This window comes from Babylonia areolata, chromosome 15 (genome assembly GCF_041734735.1).
Source record: "Babylonia areolata isolate BAREFJ2019XMU chromosome 15, ASM4173473v1, whole genome shotgun sequence".
In the NCBI taxonomy this organism is placed as follows: Eukaryota; Metazoa; Mollusca; class Gastropoda; order Neogastropoda; family Buccinidae; genus Babylonia; species Babylonia areolata.
In genome coordinates this window covers 7134436-7153776 of record NC_134890.1, presented here as the reverse complement: position 1 = coordinate 7153776, position 19341 = coordinate 7134436, and the positions used below count along the sequence as shown (strand labels likewise).

Sequence of the window (19341 nt, the reverse complement as noted above, 5' to 3'; positions counted from 1 at the left end):
TGCCCAAAAGGCTCTTCTATGGCGAGCTGCAACAAGGGAAGAGATCACATGGAGGTCAGAAGAAGCGCTTCAGAGATACTCTGAAAGTCTCTCTGAAAGCGTTTGATATCAACCCTGACTCCTGGGAGGAATCTGCAGTGGACCGTGACAAATGACGCGCTGCTGTGCACAAAGGCGCAAAGTTGTGTGAGGCCAACAGGACTGCTGCAGCTGTTCAGAAGAGGCAGGCCAGAAAGTCACGGGCAAACAAGCTCCCTGACAATGATATGCCTGTCTTTGTCTGCCCCAACTGTCAGCGAACATTTCGTGCGCAGATTGGACTATTCAGCCATCTGCGCATTCACAGATAGATTCATGAGTGAAATTCTGTGTGAAATTCGGGCTGCTCTCCCCAGGGAGAGCGATTCGCTATAATACAGCACCACCCTTTTTATTTTCCTGCATGCAGTTTTATTTGTTTTTCCTATCAAAGTGGATTTTTTCTATAAAATTTTGCCAGGAACAACCCTTTTGTTGCCGTGGGTTCTTTTACGTGCGCTAAGTGCATGCTGCACATGGGACCTCGGTTTATCGTCTCATCCGAATGACTAGCATTCAGACCACCACTCAAGGTCTAGTGGAGGGGGAGAAAATATCGGCGGCTAAGCCATGATTTGAACCAGCATGCTCAGAGTCTCTCGCTTCCTAGGCGGACGCGTTACCTGTAAGCCATCCACTTCACATCTCAGCTAGTATCAAGGAATATCTTCTGCACATTGTCACAGACTGCACTGATGTCATCTCCTGGTCGTCCAGGACTTTGAACCTGTTGTTCAGTTCCAGGATGAACTGGGTTTTCACTGCTTAGTCTTTCAAAATGAAATGAAATTATGGTGCTTAGAGCCTCGCCGACCACTAAGGCCATCTCAAGGCTATCGCCGCGTCAATTACTGCTACAAGGCTAAAAAAAAACCCAATTAAAACGAGTCACCACTTCAAACTTTCCACTCCAAAGTTAAAAAAAAACTTCCATAGTTTAAAACCTTCAAATCTGGTTAAAAAGGTTCACTTCTTTTAAGAAGTCCATCAGCGCCCACGGAGGGACATCACGAAACAAAGTCTTCAAAGAAACCGCCGTGTAATGTCTGCGTCTAACGTCATGCAGATCCCAACAGTCAAGGAGCACGTGTTTCACAGTGAGAGGCTCGTCACAGGGAACGCATCGAGGGGCCTCCTCCCCCTTCAACAAGTAAGAATGAGTAAAAAAAGTGTGCCCCGTACGCAGTCTGCACAGCACAGATTCCTCCTTTCTGTTCTTCACCCCCGAAGGGAGGGTCTCCCCCAGGTCCGGACGGATCTGGAAGAGCTTGTTGTCCATCTGGGTGTTCCACTTCTCTTGCCAAAGATCCTTAACGTAAGTAACAACCTTCCGCTTCATGTCTGTATAGGGTACCAAGGATCTGGACAATTCTTTCTTTACAGCGTTCCTGGCCAGCAGGTCCGCCCTTTCGTTACCACGAATGCCAACATGTCCGGGAACCCAAGCCAACACAACCTCGTATCCTTTCTTCGTTGCGAGAGTAAAAGTTTCATAAAATTCCAGCAGTTTGGGATGAGTGATATTCCTGCAGGCGATCGCCTCCAGGGCTGATAAGGAGTCGGAAAAGATCATGAATCTCTTCTGTTTGGAAGAGAGAACCATTTTTAACCCCAGGACCAGTGCGGTCAGTTCCGCGGTGTATACCGAGCTGTCAGACAGGATGTGTTCCGTTGAGGGCCGGTCAGGAAAGGCGGGACAGAACGCAGATGCGGCGACTCCGTCCTCTGACTTGGAACCGTCAGTGAAGATGCCTTGAAAGGTGGGGAATTTGTGGCACAGTTCCGAAAAGTAGGTTCTGTAGGCCAGAGAACTGGTGGTGTCCTTACGGTACGAGGCCAGATCGAATCGGACCTCAGGTGTTGTAAAGGTCCACGGGGGGCTGTCAGGGAACTTAGAGAAATTTGAGATGCCACTGACATCCAGATCGGCATTTTCCAAGTGCGGCTGAATGCGGAGTCCGAGAGGAGGTATGCAGTTTGGGTTGTCTGTAAATTTCTTATCGAAAGGGTTGTTGAATACAGCATCGTAAGCAGGGTTTGTAGGTTCCGAAAACAATTTCAAATAATAGTTCAGGGTCAGCTTCAGTCTGCGGTTGGAAAGAGGCGGTTCCCCCGCCTCTGCGTACAGGCTGTGCACAGGGGTGGTGCGGAAAGCACCTAAGCTGAGACGGAGCCCTTGGTGGTGTACAGGGTCCAACAGTTTCAGGTAGGACGGTCTGGCCGAGCCGTATACAACACTTCCATAATCCAGTTTGGACCGGACCAGGGCTCTGTAGAGGTGCAAGAGAGTCCTCTTATCAGCACCCCAGTTCGTGTGTGCCACAACTCGGATGATGTTCAGGGCTTTTAGGCAAGATATTTTCAGCTGTTTAATGTGGCTGAGAAAATTCAGCTTCTGATCGAAGACGACCCCTAGAAATCTGGCTTCCTTGACCGCCGGGATGGTGGATGTTCCCCGACGGATTTCAGGGTCCTGATAGAATTGGCGAAAATTATGAAAGTGGATGCATTCAGTTTTGGAGGACGAAAATGTGAAGCCATTCTCCTCTGCCCAACACTGGATTTTGTTGACGCAGAGCTGAAGCCGTCGCTGGATGCTGGCGTACGTGCTGCCGGTTGCATATAAGGCAAAATCATCCACGAACAGCGAGCTGTCCGATCCTTTCTGAACGGATTGAACGATGTCATTAATTTTGATGCTGAACAGAGCCGGCGACAGGATGCTCCCCTGCGGGACACCCAGCTCCTGCTCGTGAATGTCGGACAGGGTGGTGCCGACTCTCACCTGGAATTGTCTGTCTTGTAAAAAATTGTGGATAAACTGAGGCAGGTGTCCTCGGAAGCCGAGCTTGTGCAAGTCGGAAAGAATACCAAATTTCCACGTGGTATCGTAAGCTTTCTCCAGGTCAAAAAATATGGCCACCACATGTTGTTTGTTGACGAAAGCATTTCTTATCGTGGTTTCCAGACGAACCAGATGGTCAACGGTAGAGCGATGCTTGCGGAAACCGCATTGTTCCTTCGCCAGAAGGCCGTCGGTCTCTAGTTTCCACATCAGTCTACCGTTGACCATCTTCTCCATCAGTTTGCAGACGCAGCTGGTCAGTGCAATTGGGCGGTAGTTGGAGGGGTTCGAGGGGTCTTTTCCCGGTTTCGGCAGTGGGATTATGAGGGCTTTCCGCCAGGAGGGTGGAAAGAAACCTGTGACCCAGATGTGGTTATAAACTTTAAGCAGGGTGTCCAGACAGGTTTGGGGAAGGTGCTTTAGGAGTTTATAATGGACTTCGTCCATTCCTGGACAGGAATCCGTACAGGTCTGAAGGGCAGATTTAAGTTCGTTCATTGTGAAAGGAAGGTTGTAATTCTCTGTGTTGTCGGAAAAGAAGTTACATGGTGTTTTTTCTGACAGGTTTTTGGTTTTAAGAAAGCGAGCAGATTTGTTAGCAGATCTCGAGTTCTGTTCTATTGTGGAGGCAAGCAAACTGGCAACTGCTTTCTTCTCTGTGACCAGAGCGTCTGAAAGTTTAAGATGGTGGAAGGTCGGGCATGCGTTTTTGCCCTTAATTCTTTTTAAAACCCTCCACACTTTCTTCTTGGGTGTGTTGGAGGTTAAGGAAGAGCAGAAATCTCTCCAAGACTTCCTCTGGCTCTTTTTAAAAACATACCTGGCTTTCGCCCTCAGCTGTTGATGGGTTCGAACGCTATCGGACTCCGGTCTCCGAAAGACGCGTCGCTGCGCTCTCTTCCGAGACTTGCGGGCCTCCCGACATTCCGCGTTGAACCAGGGCGTTCTAGGGACCTGAGGCTTGGAGGTAGACGATGGGACTGCTGCTTTGGCGCAATCTAAAACGATCCGAGTCAGAGCGTCAGCAGGGTCCTTGCTTTTCAATACTGTTTCTTCCTGCAGCTCCGCTCTTATCTTGGTGGTAAAAAAACTCCAGTCTGCTTTGTCGTAGTACAGGCGGTCAGGCAGAGAGTCACCTTCTCCATCTGTGGGGCGGAGGACGACAGGAAAGTGGTCACTCCCGTGCAGATCGTCGTGCACTTTCCACTCGTAGTCCAGGACCAACGATGGATCGCAGACCGACAGATCTAAACACGAGAGCTTTCCAGAGGACAGATGCAGGTAAGTGGGAGACTTGTCGTTAAGACAGCACAAGTCCATGTCAGAGAGAAGGTTTTCTAAGAGAAGACCTCGGGCTGATGTCATCTCACTTCCCCAGAGCAGGGAGTGTCCGTTGAAGTCGCCCAACAGTAAAAACGGACGTGGGAGCTGGTCGACCAGGTTCATGAGGTCCTGCCTCAGAACACGGACGGAAGGGGGAAGGTAGAGAGAGCAGACAGTGATGGTTTTCTCGAGCGTGACTCTGACTGCCACCGCCTGTAAAGGGGTGCTTAAAAGAACTGTACTGTATAAAAGGGACTTTCGAATAAAAAGAGCGACACCTCCCGTCAACCCCTCTTGCTTCGGTTGAGCGGGTTTAAAAACGGAGTTAAAACCAGAGAGAGATAAAACCTTGCCATCTCTTTGCAGAGTCTCCTGCAGTGCCAGCACTGAAGGTTTCAAAGCACGACAAAGCAGCTGGAGTTCCTGGAAGTTGGCATAGAATCCCCGGATATTCCAGTGGATCACTGCCATTAAAAAGGTTTTTAAAAAAAAAATAAAGCAGCAGCCTATTCCATCGCTACCCCCTGCTCCTCCACTTGCGGGTGGCTCAAGGTCCGCCAGGATGGAATATTTGTTCTTTGACATAAATTTTTCGGGTTCCGACCGGGTCGGAATATCCACCACCTCGGCCCCTCCCGATCCCGCCGTGGCCGCAGCCCTCCCCTCCTTGAGTTTTGGAGGTGCGGGGGGCTTCCGGCCACTTCCGCCAGCCCGAGGGCCAGGCAGACGAGAGGCGGGGCGAGGGGGGCCGGGGGGTGGGGTGGGGCGGGAGGCGGACAACGTGCCTCCGCCCGAGGCTTTTCTCTCCCGCCCAGCAGCCCCTGAGGACTGCCGCGCAGGATGGGAAGGGGTGGACACAGCGCCTCCACCCAAGGCCAACGGTTCCGACGAGGCGGTTAAGTCGTCCGTCTGCGTTCCTGTGGACGTCGTCTGGACTGCGACGTCCACCGTCCCGGATCTGACGACAGAGGCATACGACATCCTAGGCGACGCGGCCTCCACCTGTTTCCTTGCCTCAAAGAAGGAAATTTTCTGTTCTGTCTTGACTTTCTGAATTTGTTTTTCTTTCTTCCAGGCGGGGCAGTCCTTCGATGAGGATGGGTGGCCACCTCCGCAGTTCGCACACAGGGCTGCACTGACGCAATCGCCCTGGTGCGCCGCCTTCGAACAGGTGCCACACGCCTCTTCCTCCTTACATCTGTCTCTCACGTGTCCGAATTTCTGACACTTAAAGCATCTCAGAGGGGACGGTACGTACAGGCTGACATTAACTAGCAGGTATCCGACCCGAATGTCCTTGGGGACATCCGGGCAGCAGAAGGTGAGGAAGAAAGTGTTGGTCGGGACTCTGTCCGACCCCTTCCTCACCGTCACCCTGTACACATCGGTCACTCCCTGAGAGGACAGTTCGCTCTTGATCTCGGCCTCAGACACACCTTTCAACTCCGGGCATCTGATGACTCCCTTTGAGCAGTTGAGACCTTTGTGAGGGGAAATCTTCACTGCCCTATCCACGAAAGTGGTCGCCTTGAGAAGGAGCTGTGTCTGTCTTTTGGATTCTGTCTGTACTAAAAACGCTCCGCTCCTCAGCCTCTTGATGGATCTGAGCGATCCTGCCAGACACTGAAAGCCCTTCTGGACAGCGAAGGGGCTGAGAGCCGACAAGGGCTTGTCGTCATCAGCGCCCTCCATCACTAGCCACGATGGCCAAAAACCAGAGGTCTCGACGACCTCCGACTCAGAGTCTGAGTCATCCGTTCCCTGTCGTCGTCTTTTTCCGAGTTTGGGGGGGTGTATTTGTTTAGGATTCATGTTGAAAGAAAAATGTGAATTCATCCCTCCCTTACCCACCCACCATGGGGTCCAACTTAGGGGCCAGGGTCAAGGGAACACCAGCTTGACCCCTTCCAGGTTTCGGGAGGGATATACAACCAGCAGCCCAGCTCCAACGTGCTCCCCCCCGATCATGCCCAGCTCCCGGGGACAGAGAGCCGAGCACTACGGGGGTTACCTTCGTCAGCCACTAAACTGCCAGTCTTGACCCAGCCCCACGAAGGGGTAGCCGATTGACACACACGGGCCAATGTGTGCCGCCTGTCTTAGGAGAGGTCCGAGCCAAAGGGATGTGTTGAGAGCAGCGTGCTCTCTCAATCCCCAGGATCTCATTCCCCTCCATCACAGGTCGCGCCGCACGGCAAACACGGCGGGCCTAAAGAAGGCCGCAGAGAAAAAAAGAATGTGGAAAAGAAGGCTTGATGGGGAGCTGAGGACAGAAAAGAGGCGGTAAAAAGAAGAACAAAGAATAGCGAAAGGGACAGTGGGTCACGTTTAGTTTGGGCCTCACTCACGACCTGTTCGGCATGGGAAGCCCTATCAGGGGCATCAGTACAAAACCACCACTTATTCAGCCCTAACAGCTACGATGGCTATGTAGGCTGTCAATTAAGACCTGGGACCAGAGCACCAAACCCCAAGAAGCACTGATGCCCCCGCCGACATAGCTCGCTCGATCACTGGCCACTAAGCCTCCCGACCACGACAAGGTAGTGACCCTCCCGGGAGTGGGTCAGGAGAACACCAGCCTGACCCCCTCCAGGTTTCGGGAGGCTTAGTCTTTCAGCCAACCTGAGCCAGAGGTGTTGGACGTTCATATTCTTTATCTTCAGCTGTATCTTGCACAACACAAGGTGATGGTCACTCAGAGTTCTGACATCACTCCACTGTTGTGTTCTACTCAGCTGCTAGTTCTCCTGGCAATACCCAAGTCAGCTTATGTATGGTTTTCTGCTGGAAGATGGTGCCACCTACTTAATAAAGTTTAGTAATGAATTTGTTCAATGTTGTATGATATGCGTTCATCATGACAGTAAACATTAGTGCATAGTCTCTCTTCTGTCACATACACATACAAACACACACACACACACACACACACACACAGCGGACACTCACACACACAAGACATAAGTCTGCAAATGCCTGTCGTCGTTTCTCACTCCAACTCCTTGCCCAATGCTTACAGCAAGTGGCAAATGACACAGAGACCACACGAGAATGGGCTTCAAATCAGTGAATGGGTTTAAAACCAAACACAAGTCTGCAGAAATATGTATGTTCATTTGCATAACTGATCCACTCTCCCTCTTTCATGCTCAACCCCCCCACACCAACCCCACCCCTCAATGCTGGGCTGCTCACATTCTGTCACAGCTGCAGTCTAAGAACTGCCAATTCAATGAAAGTTTATTGTCGTTAGATTTCCACTCAACAGGCAAAATATTTTTATGGTGCTTTGGCAGCACCAACCTGCTCTAATTCAAAATACAATGAATACAACCACAAACCACAATAAGAGCTCAATACCTGAATCATACTCCAGAGTTTTTTGTTTTTTTAACTTGATCATTAAATCAGACTTTAAAAAATACATATATATGACCAGCTTCTACAAAATGATAGATAAGTCGATTTTTTAGGATATAAAGATATATAAACAGTTGGAAAGAAGACGAAAAGACCTTTCCAATGATTTATAAAACATGTTCCTATGTTAAATAATGTAGAAGTTATAGTAGTTCAAAGTGTGTTAGTAGTGCAGCAGCCATTTTGAAAAAAAAAACAACAACAAAAAAAAAAAAACAGCTTTAAGGTTTTGCAACTGACTCTTGAGATTTTTCCCTAGTAATGGGGGTTTGTTTTAGCTGTGTGCCTGTGAAAGTTAGGCAGGTTATGAAACTAGGGTCTGTAACTACTTTGGGCAATGATATTCACACTTGATGATAATATTAATGTAATTTTGAATGGTTGTTTGGGGGTATGTAAGAGTTCTTTTCCTCTACATCTCTCAACAAAGCTTCTTTTGTTTTCATTTCTTTTACATCGAAATTAGAATGATGCACATCTAAATTTTGATTTTGTTAAGAACTGAAATAAACTTGTGACTTTTTAAAATTCATTTTTTTAATTTTTTGTACTTAATATGCCAGTGTGTGCCAGTGTGGGTGGGTGTGCAGGGATTTGCTGAGTGTGGCCCATTTTTGTTCATTCTTTATTTCAGTAATTTGCCCTCGAAGTATCTTTCATTTCCACTTTATTATGCTTTTATGTGTTTACCCACATGTTTATTTTTAGTATTTCTTTTTCTTTTATGTTAATATATTCTATTAAGATATCGAATAGATATTAATGTAAAATATGCCGGTTTTTTTTTATAATTGCTCCACAATATAGGCACGCATGTGTGGAAATTAACTAAATATTCAAATTTATAGTTTGAATTTGGCAAAAACAGTGAGATATGTTGTAACTTAGAGGTTGAACTATGTGCTTGAGCAAAAAACTCAATTTACCCATACGGACCTCAGCGCTGTTTTTGCCTGCAGCGCAACTGAATGCAGCACAAGTTATCTATCATTTCGTGGGAGACGGTCACATGTTTCCAAAATATAAGCTCACCTTGTCTGGAAAACTTCTAAAGATGGCAGAGAGGGTTTGCTGTATGGTTTCTCTCTCAGCTGCCAGAGATAACTCCTTTTTCTCTGCTGCTTCCAGCCTGGTCAGTAATGCTGAGAATCTTTCCTCCAAAGACTGCTGGCACTTTTGCACAAACTGGGACAAATCACCATCTGAGCACAAGGCTATGTCTGGAGTGTCCATATGAGCACCGGTTGAATTCAGTGTGATGTGCATCAATTCAGATATGAAATGGGTGAGATCTGACTGTCGAGACTGAGTGTTTGTCAAAGTTTCTTGTGCTGAAGTCAGCTCAGTCTTCATCCTGTCATTTTCTACTTGTGCCTGTGTTATCTGTGCTTGGAGTTTCTCCACAGTCACTGTCTCTGTTGCACGCTCTCTTTCCAACACTGTCCTCAGCATTGTCAACTCTGATGATAGGGACTCACACCTTTCCGTCTCTGTAGTGAGTTTCAAATGCAAATTATCACATTTCAACTTTTCTTCTTCCACCACTTTCTCAGAGACATCACACTTGTGTCTGAGCTCGATTATGGATCCCTGGAGCTGCATGTTCTCCGTTTCCACGTCTGTCAGCTTGGACAGGAGGTCCTGGTACTTCTGGACTGACTCCAACTGGGAGGCAGCGTCATGTTCCCGTGACGACAGACTCCTGGCCATCTCATCCATCAGCTCCTTGTTGCGTTGTTCCAGAGAGGTTGACTGTTGCACCAGATGGGAGATCTGCTGCTCCTTCTTCATGTCCCATGTACACATCTGCTCCAGCCTCTCCTCCATGGAGGCCAGTTTGGAGGTCAGCTTGTCTCTGGCATCTGTCACTTCGATCAGGTTTTGTCGGAGGGTCTGCACTTCTAAGGTGAAGTGGGAGCGCTCTTTTTCCAACTGTTGATTCAGTGCAGCTTCTTCTTCAGCCAGCTGCTGTTTTTCTTGGTTCAGCTGCTGTCTCTGAGAATTCAGCTCAGCTGTCTGTCTGTCCACTTCCTTCTCCTGTTCCTTCTTTTCTGCCTGAAGTTGGGAGTGACTGCAACAACAACAAACATGTGTGCACCAGAACAGCAGATTCTATTGTTTACAAACTTTCCTCATGGGCTGCAACTCCCATGTTCACTCATATGTACACGAGTGGGCTTTTATGTGCATGACCATTTTTACCCCGCCATGTAGGCAGCCATACTCTATTTTTGGGGGAGTGCATGCTGGGTATTTCTGTTTCCATAACCTACAGAACACTGACATGGATTACAGGATCTTTAATATGTGTATTTGGTCTTCTGCTTACATACACACACGAAGGGGGCTCAGGCACAAGCAGGTCTGCACATATGCTGACCTGGGAGATCAGAAAAATCCCCACCCTTTACCCACCAGGCGCCGTTACCCAGATTCAAACCCGGGACCCTCAGATTGAAAGTCCAACACTTAACCACTCAGCTATAGTGTCCGTCTTTTACAAACCAATTTTCAGCTCTTCTCAACAATGACAATTTTCCAAAATAGAAAATTTTGAAATAATACTTGGACATTTCTTAACTCACTCTGGACGACAAGTTTTCTCCCTTGCTTTTCCCCACAGACGGCCCATTTGTAAGGGTTTGGAAACAAATTACAAAAAATACAAAATACTGTGTAAGAAAATAAAACTTTCAGAACTGGTTTATTATGTGTTGAGCTATTACATATAAAAAAAAATCAGATTTCTCTTCTTATTTTTACAGTTTTGCCACATGTAGAAAATACTGCCAATTTTTCACCCCGAATCACCATACCCATGCTCGCTTTCTGCATTGAATTTGCTTTCTTCTTCGTCATCATCCACCTCTTCAATGTCCGACCCTTCAGTTTGTAGCATTTCAAGTACTTCGGCAACCCTAAAACGTTGCCGTCACTGCCTTGTTCGCTTCACAACATTCTGAGAAGAGCCAGCTTTGCTAACAGGCTGGCACGCGAGCAGACGACCGGTCAGTGACTTTGTCAGCGTGTGTGCGAGACAGGCCACACATCCCAGGCTGACCAATCATACTGTTCGATTGTGGAGTGACTCAGAATAGCGCACTCTGCTTGGCTAATCACAAAATCGCATGTACAGCGCATGATGGAATTTTACTTTCGGAGAATTCTATTCCATTCCTTCGTCCGAATCCGAATACATTTTGTGTAGGAATGCGTGAGCATTCCTTCGTCCAGAGAGAGTTAACATAATCTTTTGATTTATTTTCCTTTGTCATCATAAATGGTGGTGCGAAAATACATTTCTGTGTTGCAAAATGTTTTGATTTCAACAACTAATGTTCTTTATTTCTTCCTCTCTGCCTCTTCTTTCTTTTTTTCTCTTTCTTTTTGATGAGTAAGGCTAAATGAGCAATGTTTTTAGTGTATATATTTTAGTTTGATTTTTTTCCCCCAATTACAGGGCACAGAACTTGTAAGGACATCCAACACATGAACAATCACAATGCATTGATTAACAAGATGCAATACAGGGGGAAAAAAAGGCTTAGTGCACAGTCTCATCATGCTGTGGGATTCTTGGCCAGGTTTGTTTGGCAGTACAAAATGTACTGGGGGATACGTCAATTGTTGACCAAGCATGGTACTGTGCTCCATCCAGGAAAAGCAGCTTGAATACTGAACAGAAATTTTGTTGTGTCTGACAAACAATACAATACTTCTTCATTGTGGGAGGTACTCCCACATACACTGGTATCTGCAAGTAAGCTTTTATATATATGATTATTTTTAACCTGCCTTTTAGGCAGGCATACATTCTTTTCACAACCCACAGGCATACAAAAAGTGGGAAGACCAATACCAGAGATTATGATAATGCATGAATATATGTCCCTGATGTTTTGAAATTGGAAAGAATGCACTGCATATCTCAGTAAGTTCTTGGCATGTTGCAAAATTGTGTAGAATGAACACATTAAAACAGATCTGTTTATCCCCAAATAGATACAAGTGTAGCTTGGATGGGCAAAAAGTGTAGTTTCAGTGTAGTAAAGTGCAGTTTCAGTGCAGCAAAGTGTAGCTTTTTTCTTACTGAGCATTTTTTACCACCAAAGTTGACAGAAATATCGTATTTTCATTATGATAAAACAAATGAATGGTATTCTTACCTCACATAAACAGCCTGATAAAACTGTATGATCAATGTCTCAGACTGATAGATGAAGGGAACAGGCAATTGCTAGTGTTGATGTTCATCCCAAAACAGGCATTTATTCACACACATTTCGAATGCACACACACTCACACTAGTATAGTAGTAACCAGTAACTTCAATGCTTTCAACTGAAGAAATAAATGCTCAAATGTGTCAAAAGTGGAGGAGGCTTCCAATCCAACTTGGTTGTGATCAGAACTGGTAAGCAATTAACTGGATGAAGAACTTAAATCTATACCCATGGACTGAACTTGATTAGTCCACTGGGCTATAAACAACAGGATTCTAATTGACTGACTGAAGAACTTGAGGAAAGACCATAAACTAGACTTATGTAGTCTGGTGGGCCATCAACATGATTCCAATAGACTGACTGAATAACTTCAGGAAAGTCCATAAGCTAAACTTATCTTGTCCACTGGGTTATAAATATGATTCCAACTGACTGAAGAACTAGTAAAATCCATAAACTAAACTTCTGTCTACTGGGCTTGAGATGAATGTTCTGGAATAGAAATCATCACAAATAAAACAAGAAATTTACGTCATCGGTGACTGAATATTACTGACACTGTGTTTGCATTTCAACTGTATGCAGATCAGAGGCTTTTCAGGCTCTTAGCGTAAGAACTCCTTAGTCTGCTGAGGGAGTCTGTAGACAGATTTAGGACAGCAGTCACAGGATCACCAGCACTGGACTTGAGGACCAAGAGACTTTCCATAGTGGAATCTAGCAAGACTTGATCAGCTGGCAGGTCACTGCTTCAGCCCTCGTAACGTCCTGCTTCATTGTATTTTTCTTTTCTACCATTTGGGGCTGAAAGAATGAAGCCAAGGATTTAAACTTTCCAATGGCTTCCTCATTGTCCGCATATGTCTTGGTATTACAGTACCGAGTACAATCAAATAACCCCCCATACTTACATGAGAAGTCTGTTTTGCATATCGTGCAGAAAACAAAGTATGGCCCCTTCTTTGACGACTCCAGGCAAGGGTATTTCTGGAGATACGAACTGATAAACTTTTGCTTCACCTTTCTTTCTTTTTTCTTACAATCCAACTTCAATGTTGAAGGCTGCATAATTTCACAATCTGATTCTTCATCTGAAGTTTCGTGCTGTCATTTCTTGTCCGCCATTTTTGATGATGAAAGAGTTCAGTTATTAAGCGCATGCGCTTATCATGAGCACACTTGCAGGCATCTTTAGTTGACCTTAAGGGCTAGAGCCAATAGGTCATTAAACTTCACACAAAGGGCGGTGATGGAGAATAAAACAAAGAAATGCAATCCCATGAGCTGAAAAATGCTTGCCATTTGTTGAAGAGAAAAAAACAACTGTGGATCTGTGTTTGTTCGTACTGAGAGTGAAGTACATAGCCGGCAACGAGGCATTCGCAGAGTTTTATGTACTGATGTGCAGCAGCGTAGCAATAGTTTCAAAAGAAGAGAATGCTATGCCTAAATCGTAGCATAAACAGGTCTGTAAAAAGAGTGAAAATCCTGTATTGTAGCTTCAACCTTATGCCAGATAATCTACTATAAGAGTTATTTCCCTTGGTAGCCCAGAATTCTTGACAATCACTTGATTAGATATGCCTGTTTTTGCATGTGTGTGTATCAACGCAGATTTGATAATAAGTTGCGGCATTAGAGTGATCCTCTAAGTAGTCTGGGGCCCCAAAGAATTATGGTAAAAAAAAAAAAAGTCTTTGGGACCCCAAAGATTTTTTAACTTGGCAATACTGCAGAAGTGAAGGCAGCTGGAATGACATGGACACAGCTGAAGAGAATCTCCCAGAACCATGTGCATTAAAGAAATGCTATGTTCCCACAGGAATTCAGGGGCTTAACCAGTTGAGTGGCAGATTATTTTGTAAAAAAAAGAAAAGAAGAAAAGTTGCTCTCCCCAGGGAATTTTGAGAATTTGGGGGTAATAATTTTTTTAAAATTTTAGTACAAAAACTATGGGAGATTCAGAAAGAAAGTAAGTGTTTCTATGAAGGAAAATAAATGTAGATTTTGAATCTGAGCTTTAATCCCCAACCAGTTTGATTGTAGATAACTGTTTAGGCATTAAAAGTGAAGATAATAATTTTTGTGCCAAAAAAAGTCTATTTCCACCTCCACAGAATGGCATCCATAAAGAAAACAAAATACAGCTGAAAATAGCATGCCTATTGTCAGATTTTATCTGCAGTAGAAATCACAACCGGCTACAAGTTTAAAAAAACCCAAATAACACCTCATGCAAACATCTAAGTGAATAACTATCCCAACAATGACAACATAAAAAGTCAATCATGTTCTCAGAAACTGAGTTGGCAAGCTTTATGACAACAAAGAGCTTTCCCAAGTTAGAGGGTGAAGTTCTTTGATGACATTCACTCCTTTCAAGTTGCGCATGGGCTGATTTAAGTGTCTGCTGTGCATCTGCCTTGCCTCCTCTTCAAACAAGTCAACCATCTGATTCAATGACAAAAAGCATTAGAAACAAAAAGCACATATTTTAACGTCCAGTGCACATTCAACCCTTTTTCATGAAAATCATGGAGCATTGGTGGTTGTCTATTTCCTGCAGTATGCAACTGCCACCCCTTCCACACCTTCTGGCTGGCATTTGACCTATCGTCTTATAACACTCCTCTCCTCCTCCTCCCCTTCTTCCACTGCTCGCTGCAAGTATTCTGTCAGTTATAGCCACTTTCTCAAAAACACTGACTGACTGGATAATAGGACTGAATTACCATCAAATGGACTGCCAGTTTCATCACTGTGATTGCCATTCACCTTCGTGTTCCAACAAATCATCAGACAGGAGAGATTTTTCTCCATCGCTATAGCTATCCATAATCATAAGCATAGCTTTCAAAATTGTGTAAACCCACTGCCTGGGACCACTTGCTTTACTGAACAAAGTTTTCAATGCCTTTTTTTGCATATGATTCAACTCCCTTTCCATGCATGTTCACATGGTCCAGTTATCAAATCATTATCAAGTGGAAACAAGTTTTCTACCTGATGTATGCTCATTTAAATATTATTTTTATAATCCAGACACATCAAACTAACCATTCAGAGTCTATTTATGTGCACTGAACCAAACTCCAATGAAGGAAAAGTCAGAACATATGCAGGACATCAGTGGACGTCTTACAGGCACTATGGCAACACTTTTTGTAGGACGTCAGCTGACATCTTACAGGCACTAAACTGGTGAAGGACTCCTTTTTTCAACCATTACAAAACAGGACAAAGGCTAGGGCAGGGCAATGTAAGGCAGGACAGGGTAGGACAGGGCAGAACACTCAACTTTTCACTAAAAACACTCTCCTCCTCTCACCTCAACTACGGAGCAGAGGGCAGGGCAGGGCAAGAAAGGGCAATGCAGGGCGAGGTGATGTAGGGCAGGGCAATGCAGGGTAGGGCAATGTAGGGCAGGGCAAACCAGGGCAGGGAAGGGCAAGGGAAATGCAAGGCAGGGCAATGCAGGGTATGGCAGATCAATGCAGGGCAGAGCAATGAAGGGTGGGGCAGGCCAGGGAAGGGCAGGACAGGATAATTAATTCCCTTCACATGCCTCCTTCTCTCATTTCAACTGCAGAGCACAGTGCAGGGCAGGGCAGGGCAGAGCAGGGCAGGGCAGGACACTTAATTCCTTTCACTCTACTCATCTTCATCCTCTCACCTCAACTCCAGAGCAGAGTGCTTCTGCTGGAGCTCTTCCAGCTTCTTCCCAGTCAACCTCAACTGTTCCTGCAGGGCACTTAGCTCCCCTTGCGTCATCCACACAGACTGCTCTGCCCTTTGTCGCTCCTGTTCCAGGGTAGTCACATTCTCTGCCAGCACCGAGCGAGCCGTTTCTGCCGATGCCAACTCCTGCTGCAGGCGACTGACCTCGCTGGGGTCTGTGGACACCAGGCTGAGCGTGTCCTGGATGACAGAAACGGTTATGGCTGTGTGCATAGTGACCTGGACCCAGCAGTGCGAAACAAGCTGTGTCCTGCCTGGCCGCCCAGGTCCATGAAAGCATACATAGCAGACACAGTCGAGCTGAACCAGCTGCCCACACATTTCCTTGAAAAGTCAACAACAAAATGGCACACACAACAAAATGAGAGGAAATCAGACACTTGACCCCAGTGATAAAAAAACCCCAACTAACTTCAGTGATTAATCAATTGCTTAACCCAGACAGCCGGGAAAAATCATGGTTCTGAATCAACCAGGGATGCGATTCTACAATTCTAAAATTCATTGAAACTGGTGCGTCCGGAGTGCTACTAGGCACTGCACAAGGTGGTCCTCTGGCAGGAAAAAAGGTGTGAAGCCTCTTTAAACTAGGTTCCAGCAGCCTCACCCACTATACTGAAGCTAAGATTGAAAAACATCGATTCTGCCTATTTTCTCCAAGCCTGTAACTTGAATGATGTTTAAGAAATAAAGACATGTTTTATATAAAATAAAGTTTAATTTCTCCTCTGTCCTTGTTTTTCTTCTGAGTTCTGTTTTTGTTGAGTAAAGGAAATTTTCTATCTAAAATTACGTTTAAATAACATACTTACCGTGACCCAACTAGTGCAGACTCCGGCAGGGGTCTGACATTCCTGTCTTGTGCAAAGTACTATCCGCCTATGCGGAGAAAACGAAAGAACTATGGCCGATAACCTCCTGGAAGTAAGTAACCTCCCCTTTGTCCCACTGGCTAGCGCCCTCTTTTGATGGTAATATGCCATCACCAGCGCAGCGAGCAGGGAGAACAGGAAGCGGGGAGGACAGGAGGGTCTTAAATTTGGGTCACGGTAAGTATGTTATTTAAACGTAATTTTAGATAGAAAATTTCCTTTCAATTACACATACTTAACCGTGACCCAACTAGTGCAGAACAGCGCGACAAGGTGGAGGGCTCACCTGTTCTACTGTCTGTGTGCTGCGATGGCCTGTTGTGCAACTACCACAGAAGCGATGCCTCTTGAGCCATCATCCCGCAGGCATGCGACGTCTCTCAGGTAGAAGACGATGCAGGTGGCAGGGTTTTTCCAGTAGGCAGCATCCATGATGTCTTGCAGCCGTGTTGAGTGTGCTAAGGCAAGAGAAGAGGACCATGCTCCGACTTCATGTGCTCTGGCTGAGGAGACATTAAGTCTCGATCCTTCTGTTCTATTGCCAGTGCGCTGCGATGGCCTGTTGTGTGACCACTGCAGAGGCAACGCCTCTTGAGCCACCATCCCTAAAGCGATAGATGTCCCTCAAGTAGAATTTGATGAAGGTAGAGTGTACTGTGTCACCTAAGGATATTGGTGCGGGCAAAGAAGATTGAGGTCCGCAGCTGTATTGTGGGAGAGGTCTGTGGACCACAGCTGTGCTGATAAATGTAGCGCAAAGAAAATCGGGTCAGTATGTTGAATCCACACTTGACTGAGAGCCCTTCGAATCAAAGGAAGGGAAGGAAGCACATACCCTATAAGGCTTGAGCGCAGTTGAGCGTCGATGCAAGGAGGTGCACATGTGGTTTGATCTGATGATTCCACATCGGTTGTGGGCCAATAGTGGAAGTGATATATGTGTTTAGAGGAAACTGTGGCATGAGACAGAGGTAGGCCACCATGTTGGGCTTGCCTTAGGCATGCAGCCAGATCTGTAGAGCTCCTCCATGAGAGCTGACAGGCGACAGGCGCTCCCCCCGCCACTTTTCTGTTGTTGCCAAAAAAAAAGGACAGCACTGGCATGTTGCCTATGCATAGAAGGGCAGACATTTGGCAACAAGAGACTTGAGGTCCCTGGTGTCTCTGGGACAGGGCTGTGTAATTGCCCAGGTAGGTACAAAAACAAGAACGCCAGAGAATCGACAGACAGAAAATATGAAAAAACTTAGCTGTATGAAGAGCACAGGTACAGGAGTCATGATGGCTGCCAGAAAAAGAGGGCGCTAACCAGCGGGACAAAGGGGAGGTTACCTACTTCCGGGAGTTTATCGGCCGTAGTTGCTTTCGTTTTCTCTGCACAGGCTGATAGTAGTTTGCACAGGACAGGAATGTCAGACCCCTGCCGGAGTCTGCACTAGTTGGGTCACGGTTAAATATGTGTAATTAAAATGAATAAAAATCATGGATAGTCGAAGGGCTTTTTGCACGCCATGGCTGACCGCCCTGCCAGAGATCGCATCAACTGATTTTCACGTCTGTCTTTCTTTCACTTATTTTGCATGGATCTTTTTAAACTACTAAGCTATTTCTAGCACTACTGTATTTGCATTAACTCACTCAGTACGGCCATTCCTCTCTTCTCCTCTACACAGACCCCTCAGATGTCCAGTGGGTGTCTGAATGACCCAACCTTTAGCTTCTGTCGCCAGAATTGTGACATTCTTTGTCAACATTCACCTCTTCCGCTTGCAATATTTTGATGATGGTAATTGGAGTGAAACGCTGTTAACGTCGTCTCTTTCGCTGTTCGTATGGAAAGAGTTAACCTACGCTTTTCAGTGGTCACTGGTTTAGCTTAGTAAACCGCATATTGCGAATGTAGCACTTGAAAAATGACTTTCGCTTTATTTTACATGTGTATTTCTCAAAACTGGTACTAAATTTTGAATAAATTCCTGATATGAAACAAAAGCTCTTTTAATTTTTTACCAGCCACTGTGGTGAAGTGGTTAGTGTCATGGAATGGCGGCTGGGAAGACACAGGTTTGAATCACAGCGGAGGTGGAGTTTTGGTGAGCAGCCAGCTCCAACCCAGAGCTGAGTGTGCTACAGGCTTAAATGGGAAGACTAGGACGACACAGTTGTGTATCGCACACTTCACAGATGTGTCTTTGGATGTGTTGCTCTAATTTCCTGACCAACACTGCAGGTGTCTGTATCTCTCAGGCCTGGTTGATGCAAGGATATCATTTTGACAGGAAGTGTTGAGTACAGCCTTGTCACGCAGTGCCAAACCTAACTGAACCTCCATTGCAGCATCGTCATCATCATCATCGTCATCCTCCTCCTTCATTATCAATAAAAATTCAAAATAAAATAAAAAGCCCTAAATTATGTGATCTTTCATGCCCTGCTCTCATAATGACCTCAGTTTCGATACTCCTTCACTTCCACGTTTGGGGTGAGTCTTGTCAAGGTCTTCAGTGTCAGCAGATTCCCGGAGGACTGTCGTTGGAGGGTGTGATGGCGGTCTCCACTCTGGGGGAGAAGCTCACTCACTCTGGCTCTGCGACTAAGCCATTTGAAACCATTTCAAGTTTACATCAATTAGTTGGTGTATTTTGTGAAATGTCTGTTTCCAGTTTATGACCAGTTGCAGCAAATCATACCATCTGTTACAGCATTTAGGGGTCATGGTGTTTTTGACTTAAGTGTCGTAATAAAGTCTTCTTCCTTTTCTCACAGAATATATCATAAGCAATGATTTTCTCATCCGAAAAGCACTGTCATTTTCAGTTTCAATGTTCAAGTGTTT

The 19341-nt window shown here is 45.7% G+C and overlaps 1 protein-coding gene across 5 annotated transcripts in view; it reads right to left on the bottom strand.

Moving 5' to 3' along the window:
- LOC143290403 (uncharacterized) overlaps positions 1-19341 on the bottom strand; it is a 134845-nt gene that overhangs the window by 68257 nt on the left and 47247 nt on the right. For all 5 annotated transcript variants that reach the window (XM_076599809.1, XM_076599805.1, XM_076599807.1 and 2 more), the window contains exons 8-9: positions 15569-15813; positions 8702-9740 (exon numbers count right to left, since the gene is read on the bottom strand). In XM_076599809.1, coding sequence (XP_076455924.1) covers positions 8702-9740; positions 15569-15813 — 1284 coding nt within the window. The remainder of the gene's footprint in view (positions 1-8701; positions 9741-15568; positions 15814-19341) is intronic.